Raw genomic sequence first — 19,655 nt, 5'->3', positions numbered from 1 at the left:
TTGTTTCAACACTCAGAGCTCCCCTTTAGAAACATGTTATTTTGTTTGGACACATGCTTCATTCTCAACATTCCCTATATGGCTAACACAGAATTTTAGAACTGGCCCCACACACCTAATTAGAATATGATTAGCTCAAATTTCTTCTCAAAAGTAACTAATTACGCCCCAATAAAAGATATTAATATGTCTATAAAATGCCAGTTTCTTGCTAAAGGTTATGTAATAGCTTTAGGTACAGTAGTTATTTCCCAACAGACCACTATGATGCTCTTTTATCACTGTGACCTCTAGAGGGAGCTCAAAGTTCTTGTTATTTTTTTCCCCCAAAGGTCAGGACACACCTCCCACAAATGCTGGTAGGTATGTTCAGGATTTAAGAACATTCCATGATTACACCCTAAAGAGCAAATTACGTGCAGGCCATCCTAGTGTAAATTCCTGCTCCTTAAAAGAAATAAGAATTAACCTACTCACCTGCTCCTCATTTCTTCCTCTCTCTCTTTCCTTGGGACTCTGACTTCAAACATTCTCTTTCCCACTTAGCAAATTAACTGTAGCCTGAAAGGGTGAAGGGAGGGTGCTGTAGGTACTGGGGGCAAATGCTCCCTCCTGCTGAGCTGTTACCTTCAGTACAGTAGAGCAGTGCATCTCTACCTTTTTCATGTTAGGGTATACACAAAATACATTATTTGTATGGCACAGCAGAGTATGAAGGACAGGCTGCTCTATCTGCCCAGGAACTCAGATAGCTAAGTCCCTTCTCAGGCACACCACCCCCCACCACCTCCCACACACCAGACTGGGGGAGCATTACCTTAGTAAATCTCTAATACATTCTTGAGGACATACCTGGCACCAATAGGGGACATGTGCAGAACATGCCTAGAGGTCAGACAGTCAAATTCCCACTCCTCTTGTCTGTATGACCCTGAGTTAGTTCCTCAACTCAACTTCCTAAAACTCTTAAAAACTAACTTTCCTCATCTTTAAATACCCACATCGCATAGAGATGCTTTAAAGAGTAAATGCAAAGAAATGAGCCTTGTGTGAGACAAGTGGTAGGCACATTGCTAAGCAGTACATGTTGGCTGGGGACTTGGGCTTTGATGCACGAAGTAGAAACAAGCATTTAACCTTGTTTCCAGGATACTGAGGTCAATCTAGTCTAAGTAATGAAGGTCTCCAAATGGTTCAACTTAGCTCCCTAGAGTCTGGGTTTTAAAGCCCAAACTAGTAACAGAGAATGACAGCCACCTTATTTTGCTGCTTCTTTGCACATACACTTGAGAGGCGTCAGGCTGAAGCACAACTGGTCAAGGACAGGACTCTGTATTCCTGTTTCTCTTGGCCAAAACATCACCTCCATACACCTTGATTTTCAACAACAAAGTGCTAACAATCTTTATAAAACTCTTTCTCAACCTCTGACTCAGTAAATAGGAATATGTTATGTGATTAGCTAAACAAAGACCACTGGCTGTTGATGCTCATATAGAACCTACATTGTAATGTTGCCATGAGAGTCAGGGTCCATAGGGTAATTTCCAGAGATGTGTTCTGGAACCAGTCTCCCTTCTTTTTAACTTGTTCCTGGATAATCTGATATCATGTTTGGATAAAATGGAATGGAACCATACCCTCCTGCAACAAAGAAGAGAAAGATAAACAGTTGCTAATACATTTTGTCTATAGGTGTGATCTTAACAAATAAGCCTTGGTGTATTAATGTTATTTACAATGTTAGAAGAGTCCTAATTTAACCATTCTAAACCTAAAGTTGCCATCCTCATTAGATGTTCACCAACTTTAAACTGGCTCATAATAAATTCCTCAAAGCAAACTATCTCATTCACTTGCCTTAGCTGAGTACCAGTAGTTTCTCATAGAAATTACTCAAGAAATTAGCACTGCACAAAGTTCCTGCATCTATTATGCATGCCTTATCAGAACAGGTATCTGCTTAAAACATCTACTTAAAATCTTTATCAACGGAGGTTATTATGGCTATATAATAGCCAGAAGGCACCTCACTGTCTATTTGCCTTGGAGTCACACCCAAAAAATTGGTTTTCCAATAGGATCCCTCCTGTTCACCCACAAACCGGGCACAAATGGGCAGAGTATTTAGACTAGACATCTTTAATGTTATGCAAAATTTTAAGACTTATTCCAGTGGCAAAAGAGAACCACTGGGGAATTTTAAATGCAAGTGATCCAAATAGGTGTGCGCTTTACATTACTACTCAGGCTGAAGTAAAGAGGACTGGAAGCGGAAGGGCAATACTGCGGTTGTCGGAAAAGTCATGATGTATTTTTTGGAAAACAGAGAAAAAATACGCCATGACTTTTCCGACAACCCAAAAGAAGGAAGCCTGGGGATCAAACTGGAGTTGCTCCAGAAATCCTGATGCGCAATGGTAGTGCTCTGAGTCAGTTTAGTACAGTGACGATATAAAGTGGCCAACATTTAAAATGTTTTTTCAGTATGTTAGGTATTTAATTCTCTCAACGAACCTATAAAGTTGGTTTTATTAATATATTCATTTAACAAATGAAGAAATTAAAGTATAAAGGCAAAAGATGTGACGGGGCACATAATTTAAAGTGCATTTATGAAGAATATAAACCAAGACTTGATAGCTGGGGTAAAGTGTAACGAGAAAGATGAAAAGAAAAAATGTGGAGGTTCTTATACTGGCTGAACATACTTAATACCATTAATAGATATTTACCCTACATTAAGTATTATTTAAAAGCATCTAAATGGCAGAAACAGTTCCATGTTAAAGAAAAAAGTTAAGATCCACTGGCTGAATAATCCAAAAGATTATGTCATGAATGATTTCACCAAAACTCTTAACCAAAAGAAATATATCACATACTATTACCAAAAAAGAAATTTAGGCCAGAAGATTCCCTTTTGCTCATTTTTCCTCGGTTATGGTGGGTTAGTTTCTTCAAGATGATAACTTTCTGACCTTGTTTTCAATTGTTTTTACACTATAATTGTCTCCACTATGCTTTTAAAACTGTAGTCATGTTTTTCAAATATTTGAAATTACTGTCAAGTGATTCCATTTTCAAAGACGCAATTTCTCTCATTAATCTCACTGAAGAGGAAAATTAAACATTAAAGGTTTTCTTTACTTGAACTAAAACTCTAATTCTGAAAACTGGTTTTATTTTTTATAAATTGTGGGCATTTTTATTGTTTTAAGAGTCATTCCTTCAACAGCTTACTGGACACTACTTGCCCGGCACTCTAGGGTCATACTAGTGCTTCTAAGTACTAGGGATACACAAGTAAATAAGACAAAGGAAAAAAATGACTTTACTCATAGATTTTTATATTCTAGTGTGGGGCATGTATTATAAGCAAATGATTAATAAATATGAAATGTATCAGACAGTGCTAAAAATATATAAAGACCAATGAGAGAATAGAAAGCAATTGGGGGCCAGAGGGTGGGATTATTTTAGGTAGGGTTGTCAGACAAAAAGTCTCTGAGGTAACTTAGGCAGAAACCAAAATGAATACAGGGGATTCATCATCCAAACTTGTAAGGTATGTATTTCAAACCAAGGGCCTATGTAGAAATTACTGTTCTAAGATAAATTAGGCACAATAAGATGGTAGAGGAGATAGCACATATAGCAGAAGCTAGACCATCTATGCCTTGTAGGCCATGGTAGTAGAAAGACTATGGATCTGCTGTGTGGTTAATTATTGGAGAGCTTCTAATTTGTGTTTTAAAGTGACTCATATGACTATAGTGCAGATTGGAAGAGAGAAGAATGGTTTTTAAGTTAATTACAGTAACTTAAGCATAAAATGACAGTCTGAACTCGGGTGTAGCCCTTGATAAATGGATGGATTTCGAATGCATTCAGAAAGTGGTACTACCAGAACCTTCACTTTACTTGATCTTTGTATGCTTCACTTTCGATAGTTAAAAATGCTGAGGGATGATTCTGAGGTTTCAGAACCAAACCCAGGGGTGAAAAGGCAGTACCACTTACTAGGGAGAACACACTAGGAGAGAACAGGTTTAGGGTAAGAAAATCCCAGTTTCATATCTTTGGTGTCCATTTTGATCAGACATGCAAATAGGAATGTCACAGGCAGCTAGATAGATTTATTTGTCATGAATTTAGGAAAGGAAGAGGAGATAAAAATTAGGGTATCCTTACCAAATACAAGTCATTTAAAGACTAAATGTGGTAAAGATAATCAAGATCTGCTCTGAGGACAAACCCTTGAGTCCTCCCATATTTAGCATGAAAGAGGAGGGACCAACAGGACACACTATGCAGAAACTGCTGGTGAGGTAGGAAGATCTCTGGAAGCCAGGCAAAGACAGTGCTTCTAAATTAACTGTATAAAAAGCATAAGAGATCAAGTAAAGAGAGGTTGAGACTTAAATCTGGATTTGTCGACATGAAGGTATTTTTGGGTGATACTGACAAAAGTTGTTTCAGTGGATTCTTGTCCTTAAGTAAAAGCGGTTTTCTGTGGCTTTATTTTACAATTATCAGACGGCAAAATACCTGTGGAGTTGAACTATCTATGCTGAAATCAAAGTAGACAGTCTGAAAGCTGGCTGATAAAAGCATCCTCTTAATATCTGCCATCAATGAAGATTTACATTTAGTACTGTCTTGGGTTATTCTGGGAAACAGAGGGTTAAACAAAGCTGATTCATCATGCTTCTCAGTTGCTAACTTCTCAACTGACAGTAACATTTTTTCAGGAAAAACATATGAATGACATACTTTAAGTCACTGCAAACTGGAAAAATGCATTTTGTTACCCTATCTCACATAAAGGATAGTTTCACCAATTTAGGATTCTTGGGTTTTAATAATTTTCTCAATTCGAGTCCACTAATTTTTAGCACATCATGGCCCATCAAAACCTTCTGTGGTAATAAAAATGTTCTCTTCTGTGCCATACAACATGGTAGCCACTAACAACTTGCAGTTTTTCACTGAGAACTTGGAGTATGAGCAGTGTGTCTGGGGAAATTTATTTTAGTTTAACTTTTAAATGTAAAATAGTCACAGATGGTGAGTGGCTACCACTAGCTAGGCAGCATGGTTCAAGCCTACATAAGACAAATGCAGTACCTACCCGTTCCTTCGGAAACCCGTACTATGTTTCTATATCGTAAAATTAAAAAACCCACCAGGCTAGTCCTAGGCCTGGATTACATTATTTTGCTTGGTATCACTTTAGTTATTTGTAAGAAAATAATTAACAGGTCCTACCCATGTGACAGTTAATAGAGAATTTTAAATGAGTTTTAACCTGCCAAATACGTGGTACTTCATAAATGCTCAATAAATTTTAGCAAGGTTCTCTGAACCCTTTTGTTCTGTTCTCTCAGGGAAGTTTTTACTACTTTTGACTTACCTTTTTTATCTGTTCTGACCTCTCACTTATTCATGATACACTGATTATATTCTTTGTGTTTCTCACATTTTTATCTTATTTCTCCCTCTAAATTGTGGACTCTAAAAGCAGTACTAAATCCTGCTGTTATCTGCCTCCAAAAAAAATCAATAATTAAAAAATCATAAATTTCATTTACACTCCTTCCTGCTCTCTGATTCTTTTTCTTCAAGTGCTCAAGAGTTGCCTTGAGAATACTAATCAGTTATTCTTTACATTTCAATACTTTCTCTTATTTCTTGCAATAAATGTTTCATAGAGTCACCTACTCACCCTTATCATCTTTTAAACTACTGAGTCTGATAGTACTGGAACTATCTTTTTGTGTTCAACATTAAAGAGAAAAGTCTGTATTCATGCCATATTGGAAATTTTATTGTTTCAAAGAAAACATTTTGAACCTAATTAAAAAAAATTTTTGGAGGGGGGAATGTTTACATTCTTTCTTTCCCTGTTCAGTTTTTTTTTTTTTTTTTTTTTTGAGGCATGCTTTTATTTATTTATTTATTTGTTTGTTTTGTTTATACATGCACTGGGTACAGTCAGAAGCGCGGGAGGGTGAGAGAATTCACCAGAGCCAGAGCAGGGAGCAGAGCAGGCAGAAGGACCGAAGTACACTGCTGAGGGGAGCAGCGGGCGGCAGGAGAGGTCTGCGCGCCATGTGGGACCCTCCTCCAGTGGCCGGGGAGCAGCCGGGGATCGAACCGGTGCTGCAGAGGGTGAGGGCAGCTTCGCAACCCAGCGCTCAACCGCTGCGCCACCGGGGAGGCCCTCCCTGTTCAGTTTTTAACTGTTGCCTAATTACCCCAAATTTAAGCAGTTTAAAACAAATTACCTCAGTTTCTACAAATTAGGAATCTGAATGTGGCTTAGTTAGAAGCATCTAGCACAGGCTATCTTACAAGGTCACTGTGTCATTCAGGACCTTGCACATTACTGTTATCCAGAGACAACAGCTCCTTATAACATGAACTTCACAGGGAAGCTCACAAAAAGAGGTGGTTCCCCTTCAGAACAAATAAGAACAAGGAGGTGGGCCTCCCCTGGTGGCGCAGGTGGTTGAGCGCCCCGCTGTGAAGCTGTCAGCAGCCTCTGCAGCGCCAGTATGATCCTGGCTGGCCCGCAAGGGTCCCACATGGCGAGGCAGACCTCTCCTGTCTCGTCCGCTGCTCCCCTTAGCAGTGTATTTCGTCAGTCTGCCTGTTCTGTTCCCTGCTCTGTCTCTGGTGAATCCTCTCACCTTCCCATGCATCTGGCCTGTACCCCGGTTCTTGTATAAATAAATAAATAAATCTTTAAAAAAAAAAAAAGAGAGAGAGAACAAGGAGGCCAAAGCCTTTTTGTAACCAAACCTCCAGTGCTATTCCATCACTTCTGCCATAGTTGTATAAAAGAAGCAAGTCACTACACTCAGCCACACTCAAAGAGAGGGAATTATACAAGACAGAAGGAACACTAAGGGCTATCTTAGAGGCTACCTGCCCCGTTTCCTTGGTCAGTTTACAGGTTCATCAATATCTGGTCAGGAAGCAGAACTGCAGACCAAAGATTACAATGTTGGAACAGGGAGTTTTAACCTCAAACTTCATGGTTAGTCTCTCTCCTGCAAACAAGAGTAGCCAGATCTTCTCCACTAGTCATATTCCCAGTGGTAACAATCACTCTGAGTCAGTTTTTAACTCCTACTTCAAAATATAAAAGTATCACAAGCAACTGCCCCATGGGTCATCCTTCAATTCTAACTCGGGCTACTCAAAGTAGCTCCCTTTACTCATGTCCCAGTAGGTCCAGTTTCTCAACCACATACATGAACACCACATCAGACAGTAAGCACTACCCTTACTCTGTTTCTCATTTTTACTTTTCCTGCCAAAAATTATTTTGGTTTAGTTATGGCACCCTTCCAGGGTTTCCAAAGAGACTGAACTCTCCTCCATTGTGCTGTTGGCCAGCTCATGTGTTTGTCTGTTTTAACACATGGGCTTAGAGTATCCTCCTACACCAGAAGTCAGTAGTTATTAATTTAAGTACTAAACACATTCTTTAAAAGACTGTGTTTTCATAAATATGACAGAAAATGCTTGCTGGTTTTCTTAGCTACTTAAGTTAATTCTATTGTTGGATAAAATATTTTAATCTACACCATCAATTCCCAGGACACAGTCTACTATATTTTGTAAATTTTGCTGATTTTCAAAAAATGCAATGTCATCAAACAGGTTCAGCTTAAGACATGACTAATTACAAAAATTACTATGCATAACATCACTTCAATAATAATACCTAAAACAAAAGGAATCAAACACACAGTTGCTCAGTAGGATGAGCACAACTGTAAAGAGACTCTTATAAGTATGCCCAGATCTGGGCACTAGCTCTGTGGAGAAAGTAACAATACCAAGAGTATTCTAACTCACAAACTCAAAACACTTATTTTTTTTTTTTTTTAATAGAGGCATGTTTTTCTTTATTTATTTGTTTGCTTGTTTGTTTGTTTTGTTTATACATGCACTGGGTACAGTCAGAAGCGCGGGAGGGTGAGAGAATTCACCAGAGCCAGAGCGGGGAGCAGAGGGCGACAGGAGAGGTCTGCGCGCCATGTGGGACCCTCCTCTGGTGGCCGGGGAGCAGCCGGGGATTGAACCGGCGCCGCAGAGGCCGCGGGCAGGTTCGCAACCCAGCGCTCTACCGCTGCGCCACCGGGGAGGCCCAAAACACTTATTTTTGACTTAATATTTTTCCCCTATACCATTATTATTGCTCTGCCCCATCTCCAGTCTCCTAAAGGTAAAGAAGGTAGAAGAGTCAACAAAAACTAGATCAGATGTTAACAAGGTACACACTGTATAGTTTACTGGATAAATCTGAATCTGTGCAAAATAGAACTAAAGGATTTAACCAAATACATTAAACAGACACAAAACCACGATACCTGGGATCTAGCCTAAACAAGTAGCCACCCTGTACAAACAAAGTAGGAAGGCATAGTGCCGAGGGGTTAAACTCTGCATCTAATCTCACCAGATTGCCAAATGATAAATTCTTAGTCAAAGAAAAGGAATTCTCAAAACATTTCAGCACTTCACTTAAGGAAAACAATTATTAGTCATTTCAGCAAAGATGCAGGGCATAACATCAACAAATGGAAACTGTATAAACAATGTTTTCTAATAATATCAAAAAGAATAAAAGAAAGAAAAAAATAATCAAAGGTGATAATAAAAGAATTAACAGGCAAAAGACTTGTACACTGAAAACTACAAAACAATGCTGGAAGAAATGAAAAACAGAAAGAAATGGAAAGACAGCCCATGTTCATGGATGTCTTGGTATCATTACTAAACTTAAAAACTAAGCCCCCACTCCTTTCCCAGCAGACGAGTTTGGGAGGTTTGATGGATAAAGGAAATGGATGGGACTGCCAAGGGAACTTGGACAGTAAGCTGATGATCCATTATGCTTATTCAGATCAGCAGTCAGGGCACATCCAAGACTAGTCACCTTAACCAATCTGCATGGAGTATAAAAAGAGCCTCAGAACCCTCACTCTGCTCACAGCAGACCTCTCCTGTATTACCCATTGTTCCTCTTATAAGGGTATTTCAACAAACCCTCCTGCTCTGTTCTCTACTCTGCCTCTCGTGAATTCTTTTACACACAGCCCAATTCTTCCCCACACACTGGACTGGAACAATATTAAAGTGTTAATACTACCTAAAGTGCTCTATGGATTTAATATAATCTCTACTGATAGAAAAAGTAGGGAATTCAGGACAGAAGTTTTCTCAAGGTCAAAAATCAATAATGGGGGCAGAAAGGATTATCAGTCCTTACAGAAAACCAATCCAACCCAATCCCAAAGTTAAAAAATTGTGCAAAGTGAAAAAAAAAATCCTCAAAAGAAGAAACCCCATCAATGAACAACATAAGACTGATGCTTGCCTGTGCTACAAATTTTCCAGGTGCTGCTGAATGGGAGACTGCCGAATTCTTTCTCAGAGGGAACCAAGAACCCCACACACCAAACCCCAAAACTGTCATTATCCTGATGGTGTTTTTTTCAGAGACAGAAAAAATTCATCCTAAAATTCATATGGAATCTCATGGGACCTAAATACTAAAAACCATCTTTAAAAGTAACAGAGCTGCTGGGCCTCCCAGGTGGCGCAGCGGTTGAGCACTGGGTTGCTAGGCGGCCCGCGGCCTCTGCGGCGCCGGTTCGATCCCCGGCTGCTCCCCGGCCTCCGGAGGAGGGTCCCACATGGCGCGCAGACCTCTCCTGCCGCCCGCTGCTCCCCTCAGCAGTGTACTTCGGTCCTTCTGCCTGCTCTGCTCCCCGCTCTGGCTCTGGTGAATTCTCTCACCCTCCCGCGCTTCTGACTGTACCCAGTGCATGTATAAACAAAACAAACAAACAAATAAAATAAAACATGACTCTATTAAAAAAAATTTAAAAAAAAAAAGTAACAGAGCTGCAGATTTCACACTTCAAAACTACAAAGCTGCAATAATCAAAACAGTGTGGTAATGGCATAAAGACAAACATCTAAGCCAATGGCACAGAGTCCAGAAATAAATACACCATACAACTCCACATATAGTAAGTGCTTTTTGACAAGGTTCTTTCATCACATGGTGCTGGAAAAATTGGATCTCTACATTCAAAAGAATGAAAATGGACCCTAACTTTAGGCCATTTACTTACAAAAACTAATTCAAAATGGACCAAAGACCTAAACATAGAACTTAAAGATATAAAACTCTTAGAAGAAAACACAGGAAAAAGCTTTCACAGAACTGGATTTGGCAATGAATTTCTTGATTATGACACTGAAAAAAAAGGCAAAAAGAAAAAATAGATTTCATCAAAAATAAACTTCATGCATCAAAGGACACAATCAACAGAGTGAAAACGTAACCTGTGGAAAAGAAAATACGTGCAAATCATATATCTGATAAAGATTAATATCCAGAATATATAAGGAACAACAATTCAACAACACATAACCCAAATTAAAATGGCAAAGGACTTTAAAAAGACCCTACTCCAAAGATACACAAATGGCCGATAAGCACATGAAAAGATGACCAACTTAACTATAACCCCCATAACCATTATGGAAATACAAATCAAACCACAGCAGATATAACTTCACATCCATCAGGATGACTCATCAAAAACAGAATAACTAGGAATTGGTGAGGATGTGAAGAAAGTGAAATTCTTAAAACGTTGCTGGTAGGAATATGAAAGGTGAGGCCACTGTAGAAAACAGTATGGTTGGTCCTCAAAAGTTAAATACAGAATTACGTGACAATCAAGTAATTCTGAATTTAATTTTGAAATGAATTCCACACAGAGACTATGAGTAGATACTGAACATCAATGTTCACAGCAGCATTATCCACATAGTTAAGAGGTGGAAAGAAGCCACATGAGCATGACAGATTAATGCATAAACAAACCAGCATATTTGTAAATATCATGTAGCCTTAAAAAGGAAGGAAATTCTGACATATACTATAACCTGGATGTACTGTGAGGATTGTTATGGACTGAATGTTTTTTGTGCCCCCCCCCAAAATATTCCCACCATGTTAAACTCCAAACTTAAACGTGTTGGGGGAGGGGACTTTGGAAGATGATTAGGCATTGAGGCTGGAGCCCACACAAATGAGTTACGAGCCCTTATAAAAAAAGACTCCAACGAGTTCTCTCACCCCTGATGCCATGAGGAGACATGTAAGAAAACAAGGTATATGAACTGAGAAGTCCTTATCAGAAAAAATACAAGCCAGTATCCTGGCTTGGGAAATCCCATAACTGTGAAAAATAAACCATTGTTTACGTCACCCAGTCTATGTTAGTTTAAGATGGCAGCCTAAACAGACTAAGACAAGAGCATTATTTTAAGTGAAATAAGCCAGTTACAAAAGGAAACACACTGTATAATTTCACTTACATGAGTAACAGACTAGTCAAATTCATAAAGTTGAGAAAGGAAGTTGCCAGAGGCTAGGAAAAGGGTAAAGAAATATGGGGGAACTACTTTTTAATGGATATTTGGGAAGCTGAAAAAAGATCTGGAGACCTATGGTGCTGATGGCTGCACAACAATGTGTATGTCCTAAAGCCAATAACCCGTACACTTAGAAATAGTTAAAGTAGTAAACCTTATATATATTAAATTATGGGTCATTTAATTCACTGGCTTAATTCATCAAAGATCCAGGTTCTTTAAAAAAAAAAATTTTTATTTATTTATACAAGCACTGGGTACAGTCAGAAGCACGGGAGGGTGAGAGAATTCACCAGAGCCAGAGCGGGGAGCAGAACAGGCAGACCGACGAAGTACATTGCGGAGGAGAGAGGCGGGCAGCAGGAGAGGTCTGCACGCCATGTGGGACCATAGCCCGGCGGCCAGGGGATTGAACCGGCGCTGCAGAGGCTGAAGGCAGCTTCGCAACCCAGCGTTCAACTGCTGCGCCACCAGGGAGGCCCAAAGATCCAGGTTCTTTCCATAGCTTCAAATTCTGATAAAAGGTTAAGTAACTACAGAGTAGGAAATTAGGTTTCTTACCATGGAAGAAAACTGTAATACAGACTAGGGGAAGTGAAAAATAACTCTGTGGTATTCAATCTCAATCAACTGATAAATAAAAATGGCTATTTTTAAAAGTTTATTACATGGTATTTTAATTATATACAAAAGTATGTAAAAGAGCTTGATATAATGAAGTCCTATGCAGCCAGGACCCAACTTCAATAATCAAAAATTATGGCTAATCTTGTTGCATTTGTAAACCCCTCCCTTAATTTTTAGGCACATGCCAGATATCAAATTATTTCATGCATAAACATTTCAGAAGGTATTCGCTAAAAGATAAGACCACCATTTTAAATATAAACAAATAACCATTATCAAACCTGAAAAGGAGCAATAGTACTTCCTTAATATCAAATATCCAGTATTTGTTCAAATTTCCCATTGTCTTATATAAAAAAGAGTAATGATCTGAATTACAATTCACTAAGGTTTCATACAATTGACTGCTATATCTTTCAGGTATTTTTAATCTTAAAAAAAAAAAAAAAAAAGCCCTCCCCCTTCCTTCCTTGCAACTTATCTTTTGAAGAAACAAGGTACTATAATTTGTACTACACGAACACATGACTTAAAAACAAAACCAAACCCTAATTTTTATTTCCTAGGTCTACCTAGAAAAAGTGTGAGTGCCTAAAAATACTGAAGTTCCGCTAGTAAACAACACACTTGGCACATAAAATGACTTCTCAATATCATCCAGCCCCTACTAAAAGAACCCAAGACTCCTTAGAAAAAATGTTGATTCAAGTCTGGAGCAGAAAAAGTGTGATCTCAAAACTTCCTGTGTCAGAAAAAGAGGGACTGATTGGGACATGTAAAAGGGAACAGAGGCGGGATTTGATGGTCAAATTTTGGGCAATTTGAGCATCAAAAAGAATGCTGGTTTTAACACATTGGTTTTTTGTTTGTTGGTTGGTTTTTGTTTTTTTTTAAGATTTATTTATTTATACATACAAGCACTGGGTACAGTCAGAAGCGCGGGAGGGTGAGAGAATTCACCAGAGCCAGAGCAGGGAGCAGCGGGCGGCAGGAGAGGTCTGCGCACCATGCGGGACCCTCCTCCGGTGGCCAGGGAGCAGCCAGGGATTGAACCGGCGCCGCAGAGGCTGTGCACAGCTTCGCAACCCAGCGCTCAACCACTGCGCCACCGGGGAGGTCCTGGTTTTAACACATTGTTAATACACAGAATAAAAAAGAACTTATGAGTCCCACAGTCATATTAAAAAGGATGAGAAGGGTTGGGAAACTAAAAAATCACCATTCCGCACCCACCAGTGCAATACCATCTCAGGCAAGGACCCATCAATGGTGCTTACTAATTACCAAGAGAAAAAAAGTTCTTGAGCGATTTGACAGACACTACATGACCATGTTATGAAGCTGTCATCAATAATGGGGTTAATTTACATTTACCTAATGTACCAGGAAGTATGCATTATGTTTTTTTTTGTGTGGGACCCTTGCTAGTGGCCGGGGCCAGGGCACGAACCGGCGCTGCAGAGGCTGTGGGCAGCCTCGTAGCCAGCGCTCAACCGCTGCGCCACCAGGGGAGGCCCAAGTATGCATTATGTACACACATTTACTATGTATTACCAAAAGTCTTTAACCTGGATTTATTTATGAGAAAACAGGTAAAAACTCAAAAAGTAAGATATTTTATAAGCTAACATGACTTAATTGACTTTTCAAAATTAACAGAAGAGACTCCCTGGTGGCCTGGGGTTAACTTTCTGCGCTACCACAGCGACAGCCAGGTCCTCCTGGGGTATGATAATGGTAATGAGACTATATTAGAGAATATTCTTATGCTTAAGAAATATGTATTATTCAGGGGTAAAGTTTCATGAAGCTTCCAACATACTCTCAAAAGATTTGGGGACAAGAGTACAGATATGTGTGCAAGAGGAGAGGAGAAAGCAAGTATCGGTATTTACAACTGGTTAATAGAAATAAAAAGGAATAGCCATAGTTAAGTTTATTTTTCAACTTTCTCTGTGGGCTCAGGATTTTACAAAATCAAGAACTGGAGGGCCTCCTTGGTGGTGCAAGGGCTTAAGCATCAGCACTATGAAGCTATCCACAGCCACTGCAGCATGAGTTCGATCCCAGGCCACGGAAATGATTCACATTGCGTAGCAGACCTCTCCTGTCTCGCCGCTGCTCCCCTCAGCAGTGTATTTCAGTCAGTCTGCCTGTTCTGCTCCCCACTCTGTCTCTGGTGAATCCTCTCACATACACCCCCACCTCTGGCCTGTACCCTAGTTCTTGTATGCAAGAATAAATAAATCTTAAAAAAAAAACTGGAAAAGGGAAAAACAAAAGGATGGCATAAAACACGTTCAAATAGTCTCACACACTAGGGAGGGGGGAGAGAGAAAGAGAGAGAGAGGGGAAGGGAGAGGGGGGAGAAAGAGAAAGAGACTCCCCAGGATTTCTTTCTAAAAGGATACGAAGCCTTTCATAGAACCCACCCCTTGGCTCCTGTCTCCAGCGGACAACTCTTTATATTTCCACTGTACAGATCTACCATTAATCTGTCAGACTTCATTTCATAGTAAGCTTAGTCCTAAAGCCATGGGCTCACCAATAATGAGGAAAAACTCCAGACTGGTCTTTCCTTGCCTGGCCAGTATGAAATGAAAATTAAGATCTAAACTGGCACATTACTCCCAAATGATCATGAGTCCCTATAATTTCCCCTATTCTAACCTGGCTAGTAAAGGGCACTTAGGATCCAGCCCTTTATTTTTATTTATTTATTTATTTATTTATTTATTTATTTATTTATTTATTTATAAATAAATTTTATTTTTATATTCCCCATACAATTGCAGCCCCCCCATTCTGACCCCAATCACTCCCCTCCCGCCCCCGCCCCCCTAAAAGTGTCTCTGGTTCATAGTTTTTTGTTGATTTTGATTTTCACTTTCTTATAGTTATTCATTTTCCTGGTCCCTTATTTAAGTTTTCTTGATTCCTGCTATGAGTGAGACCATCCGGTATTTTTCTTTTTCTTTTTGGCTTATTTCGCTGAGCATGATCCCTTCCAGCGCCATCCATGTTGCTGCAAATTGCATGTGTTTATCTTTTTTGAATGCTGAGTAATATTCCATGGTATATATGTACCACATCTTCTTGATCCAGTCATCTATTTTTGGGCATTTGGGTTGTTTCCAAAGCTTAGCTATTGTAAACAGTGCTGCTATAAACATAGGGGTGCAGGTGTTTTTTGGAATTGATGTTTCTGTGTCCTTTGGGTAAATACGTAGGAGTGGAATTGCTGGGATCCAGCCCTTTAAAAAGGAGATGCAGGCTATTCCACCCTTCTTCAAACAAAACACTACCACACCAAAGTTGAAGTTTGTAACTGTTACTATCCGGATGCTACTCTACTCTGGATTCTAGCCCATTCAGCACTAACCAACATTTTATCTAATAATGAAGGTTACACAGTAACTTTTAAATTTTAATTTCTGGAAGAAAGTACCTGATAGGAGTGGTTGAGGTAGCAAGGAAAGGACACCAACTAGTAAAGAGACCTGAGAGAAAGTTGTAAGAATTACTAGTTGTAGCAAAGACTGTCCTGCAAGTGATCATTTCCATTTCTCCCTTTGAGCAGAACATCCTGGTGTCCCACTTATCCCAGCAAAACCACCCAGAGACTTTTCACTGGAAATTAGTGGTTATATTTCTTGGGCTCTCCTAAGGCCACAGAAACACGTTCTGAACAATGGCATTTGAATGTAAAAATTCCATGTCACATTGATTTTTATTAACAATGGAAATTTATTATCTTGAATTTCTGTAGGATCAAAAGAATGAGTGAGCTCAGCTGGTTTCCCGCTCCAGATCTCACAAGGTCAAGTATGGAGTACCATAGCTTCTTTACTTTTTCTCCTTCTCTACCCATATTTTTTCTTTAATTGCACTTATTTTTATTGAGGTAATGTTGGTTTATGATACCACATATCCATGCCACAGTTTTGTTTTTTTTTTTTTTAAAGATTTATTTATTTATACAAGCACTGGGTACAGTCAGAAGCACGGGAGGGTGAGAGAATTCACCAGAGCCAGAGTGGGGAGCAGAGGGCACGACAGGAGAGGTCTGTCTCGCCATGTGGGACCCTTGCCCGGCAGCTGGGGATTGAACCGGCGCTGCAGAGGCTGTGGGCAGCTTCGCAGTCCAGTGCTCAACCACTGCGACACCAGGGGAGGCCCCCATTCCCCATTCCACTAGCTCTCCTTTCTTTTTGTCTCCTGTAACATGGGCTGAAAACAAGAGAGCCTGATGTGACCATGCAGACAAGAGCACACTACTGATGGGCGACAACGCAGACAGAAGAAAAATGAGCTGCTGGTTAATCTTTGTCATAAACAGCTTATCCGCTTCTGTACCTCTTGGGTGGGTTACTTGAGTGAGAAATAAGCCTCCAATTTTTATAACAAGTATGTATCTGGGTCTTTTACAACAGCATGCTCTAAAATAGCTCTACATACTTCTGGCACCTGATTTTACCAGTTTACAAACTGAAAATAATGAAAGGTGCTATTAATTTCCTCAGTACTGTTTTTCCTATTTTTTAAAAAAAGTACATTAAAGTAAATAAATAAATTGACCTTTCAAATGGGATGGCATGAAAACATCCCGCAGAGTTTACCCATTCAAGAATTACAAAATACCCACCAAGTGCTTAAACTGTTATGTGCCTGAAACTATTCCAATGCCAAGAATAAAGTCACAAGAGTTCACTCTCTTGTGCATAAAACTTAAAATTTTAGAGGAAGACTGCATAAAGCTAGCAACCAATAAACAATATCATTTCAAAAAACAATAAGGGTATTAGAAATTGAAAAAAGCATATAATACGGTGTACTTTGGGGTTGACAGGGGAAACATTTAATTTACACAGGGGAGTTGGCTATGCAGAAATCTGCATAAAGTATATTCTTAAGTTCAAAGGATCACATTTAATACCCCAGGGCAAGAACAAGAGGAGGAAGGTTCAAGGACCACAAAGAAAATCACTGTTATCTGGAGCTACTAGTGAGGAAGAGGGAGAACGGGGGGCCAAAAAAGATCTCAGATGTGACAATGATAACCAAGAAAACTCCAAGGACAACAGTTATGCAATAAACTCAGAAAACACCCAAGTCAGACTGAAGTAGGACTGGAAAAGTGAATCTGAAAAGACGTATGATGTGCTTCAACACACTGAGAGATTTTGTCTCCTGTGAGAGATGTGAGGATGTTTTAGTGACAAATTCACAGAAAGTAAAGCCAATTACTCCAGATGTGAACAACAATCAGGAAAGAGGGGTTGGGGGGAAGGGGTCAAACCTGTAAGATTATTTGATTCTTTTAACCACATAAAAAAATAATTTGAAAGGTGCAGAAAAATGTAATGGTATACTTCAAAAACAAAAATGGAAAAACAAGATTATTAACTCTAGAGAAAACAATGTTAGAACAGAAAATAATCATAACTTCATTATCTGGCAGCAGGGAACAATATTTATATAAACATAATAATATCCACACTTGTATTAGCTTCCTATTGCTACCGAAACAAAGTACCAAAGTTGGTAGCTTAAAACAATACAAATTTGTTCTCTCACAGCTCTGCAAGCCAGAATCCAAAATCAGTTTCAGCAGACCGAACTTAAGGTGTCAGCTAGGCAAGCACCATCTGCAGACACTAGGGAAGAATCCAGTTTTGTTTTTTTAGCTTCTGCAGACTACCTGCATTTCTTGGCTTGTGACCCTTTCCTCACATCACTCCAACCTTTTGCTTCTGGTGTCACATCTACTATTTCCTTCTTAGAGCTTCTTATCCCTGTTTTCCTTAGGAGGAAGCTTGTGATTATACTTTCAGGGGCCAAGAAGATAATTCAAGATAATCTCCCCCTCTTTACCATGAGGTAATATTCACAAATGCAGTAATTGGGACATGGATATCTTGGGAGTAGCAAGCATTATTTAGCCTGCTATAATTCTGAACATTGATTGAAGCAATAATAATGTTACAGCAATATTGAGAAAACAAGTGAAGATCAGTAAGAGTAGCAGTAGAGAGCCCAGTAATTTGCTAACATTTACATCTGAAGAAGTCTAAATGTAAAAAAAAAAGAGCCATGTGAGCACATTATTTAGAAATAGTAAGTACTAGAAGAAATAGCCAAGAGTTTTGGAGTTCAAAGTAAGGGAAGATGTGAACAGAAAACTTCATTTCCCTTATAAGCATTTTGGAACTATTGACTTGTTTGTGTTACATGAGCTATAGAGGAAAAATTAAAAAGTCAACCCACAACACTACTAAGATTAGGTGGTTGGAGCTATGGAAAGCCATGTGGAGGACCCTCAAATCACTAACAATGGAATCTAACATATGACCCAGCAATTCCACAGCTAGGAATCTACGCAAAGGACACAAAAACATTAATTCAAAAGGATACCTGCACTTCTGTGTCATCACAGCACTATTTACAATAGGTGAAATATGGGAACACCCTAAATGCCGCAAAACAGATGACTGGATCAAGAAGATGTGTATATATACACAATAGAATACTACTCAGCAATCAAAAAAGATAAACACATGCCATTCGCAGCAACATGGATGGAGGACGGATGGAAGGGATTATGCTCAGTGAAGTAAGTCAGAAGGAAAAAGGAAAATACTGGATGGATTCACTTATAAGAGGAACATAGGGAAACCATACAAGGGATCAGGAAAAAAAAAAGACAAAACCACGAGTCAAATTATAAACTGGAGCCATCCATCAGGGAGGAGGAAGGAAAGGGATCAAAGTAGGGAGGAGGAGCCTAAGAGTCTGTGGTGACGGTAATTTCACAGAGACAACACCTGAGAGGAGAATTCAAACACTGTACAAAAATGAACAATGTAAAAATAAGTAAATAAAATAATAAAGATTAGGCAGTTGGAGAGAAATTCTGATTGAAAATTGAAAAGGTACCTCAAAGCTAACAAGCCAATCAGAAAATCACAAGCATAAAAATTAAAAGGTCACTCACTCATAATAACAAGAAATCTGTATTAGGTGTTAAAAATGTATTGATTATGAAACAACCAATTTAGAAGCCATGATATCCTAAATTCATTTTTTTCACAGCACTGCGGGGACAATCTACTTACAAAAGCAAACTAACAGCAAAAGCAAACATTTAAGGATAGTAAGACCCTGCCCTGAGGTAAACGTGAAATGCAAACACAAACTGAATCTCATAATTCAGGATGGCTAAGGTGTAATACTGTATGATGCAAACTCTCTTTAACAACTAATACAACAACCCCGCCCCCAAGAGAAGTTTATTCATTCATCATATAAATGTTAAATAATGTGAAAACAGCACAATGGATATTCAATCTGTCAGAAATGTTTAGTGAAAGAATTAACATACTATCTGTCCTACCTGTTCACCCACCCCATAAAAGACTGCATAAACTGCCCGTTGCTGATTGTAGATTGCAAACCACCAGGGAAAGCGGCAACATGGAGAAAGCACACTCCCTGGAGAAAGCACAATCACAGGCGCCACCACAGACCTACATGCACAATCACCATCTGCATGC

The 19,655-nt window shown here is 39.2% G+C and overlaps 1 protein-coding gene across 2 annotated transcripts in view; it reads right to left on the bottom strand.

The window, feature by feature from the left end:
* Positions 1–19,655, bottom strand: part of PPP2R2A (protein phosphatase 2 regulatory subunit Balpha) — a 71,944-nt gene that overhangs the window by 34,004 nt on the left and 18,285 nt on the right. Inside the window, exon 2 of one of the 2 annotated variants that reach the window (XM_037497365.2) lies at positions 1,506–1,644. The exons of the other annotated variant lie outside the window; for it this stretch is intronic. Within the exon in view, the coding sequence (XP_037353262.1) occupies positions 1,506–1,521 (16 nt within the window). The 5' untranslated portion in view covers positions 1,522–1,644. The remainder of the gene's footprint in view (positions 1–1,505; positions 1,645–19,655) is intronic. 2 annotated transcript variants of the gene reach the window in all.

Source organism: Talpa occidentalis, unplaced genomic scaffold (genome assembly GCF_014898055.3).
Source record: "Talpa occidentalis isolate TD23 unplaced genomic scaffold, MPIMG_talOcc4v2.1 talOcc4.8, whole genome shotgun sequence".
Lineage (NCBI taxonomy): Eukaryota > Metazoa > Chordata > Mammalia > Eulipotyphla > Talpidae > Talpa > Talpa occidentalis.
This window is presented reverse-complemented; position numbering and strand designations above follow the sequence as displayed.